General features: G+C 37.5%; 1 protein-coding gene across 1 annotated transcript; it reads right to left on the bottom strand.

The window, feature by feature from the left end:
• Positions 1 to 569: 569 nt before the first annotated feature.
• Positions 570 to 968, bottom strand: ift20 (intraflagellar transport 20 homolog (Chlamydomonas)). The gene has a single exon (XM_061754888.1). It carries the CDS (start codon positions 966 to 968, stop codon positions 570 to 572), a length of 399 nt encoding a protein of 132 aa, XP_061610872.1.
• Positions 969 to 1,329: the final 361 nt, after the last annotated feature.

The following is a 1,329-nucleotide window of genomic DNA, read 5'->3' as shown; positions in this document are numbered from 1 at the left end:
CAAAAAGATAAATATATATTTGGAAAACAAATCCACGGATTGCCAAACTGCAAGTATGCAGGGTCCACTGCATATAAAACGTGATTTCAATCCTCAGAATTCCACGTCACTCTTGCCATTGTTATTACTGTTGCCTCTCAAGAAAATTACTTTCAGGCATCTGATTTGCTAAATTAAATGTGGCGGTAATAGTGACCCGTTGCTTTGTCTTACACAAGTTAGTAAATGTTTTTCTGGGGATTTTCTTCATTTTTGGAAAAAAAAAAATGTTTTTTTTTGTGTGCAGTGCAGTGGGACTGCCTGATTTTTAGGTTTTGATATCCTCATAAGAACACTTTTTACATCATATTTGACTTCACATTATATTCTGAACACAACCTGAGTCCTCATTTGTTTGGTGGAAATGTGTCTTATTCATGTAATCAATATGTAACATACAGTGACTATTTCTTAATTTGTAAAGTACAAAAATATGGATACAATGTGATAAGTATAACAAAAACGTTAACGCCTGTTTTTCAGACACTGGGTGGGCATTGTTGGTACCTCTGCTAGTCTCTATGTCATTATCACTTCTGCAAAATGTACTGGTTAATAAACTCATTTTGTTCCGCTTCTACTTTAGACAGGGTTTCATACTCAATGCGATATCGCTTAAGCTGCGTAATCTTCTCTGCAATGAGAGCTGAAAGTTGCTGTTGCTGGGCCTCCCTTTGGTTTGCCACAAACTTCAGGAGGTTTCTTGTTCCGAGAGCCTTCAACTTTTCTCTCTCTGTCTCGTTTGCCAACTCATCCACCAGGTCCATGAGACCTCCGATTATCTTCAGAAACTGCACAATTTTGTCCAGAAATTCTTTGCAGTCTTCTTTGAGCTCTGCCGTCTTTTGGCTGACATCTGGCTCGAGTGCACGTAGCTTGTTGAGTTCATCAAAATAACAGCCCGCCTCTGCCAATGCGTCTTTAGCCATAGTCTGGACAACTGTAACAAAATGCACATAGTGTTTTTTTTTTTACATACGCTGACAGATTTGGAAAATGTGCCGAAGATCATGTCATTATTTTCTTCATTGCTATGTTTTGTTCAATGATTGTGCTATTATGAAATTCCTTTTAGTTTAATTAGAATTCAATTAAAAATAAAACGTGCTCTGCCTGATCACATCTTACAAATTCTGCCAGGGTATGTAAACCTACAGTATTAGGACAACTGTGTATATATAATCATATAATTATAATTAATTGTAATACATTAAAATACTGGTTAGCACATCTGCCTCACAGTTCTGAGGACTGGGCTTCAAATCCCGGCCCCGCCTGTGTGGAGTTTGC

This window comes from Phyllopteryx taeniolatus, chromosome 18 (genome assembly GCF_024500385.1).
Source record: "Phyllopteryx taeniolatus isolate TA_2022b chromosome 18, UOR_Ptae_1.2, whole genome shotgun sequence".
NCBI classification, from domain to species: domain Eukaryota; kingdom Metazoa; phylum Chordata; class Actinopteri; order Syngnathiformes; family Syngnathidae; genus Phyllopteryx; species Phyllopteryx taeniolatus.
This window is presented reverse-complemented; position numbering and strand designations above follow the sequence as displayed.

Bases quoted from the DNA above. Each gene is read 5' to 3' on its own strand.
- ift20 (XM_061754888.1), bottom strand. From the start codon at position 968: ATGGCTAAAGACGCATTGGCAGAGGCGGGCTGTTATTTTGATGAACTC.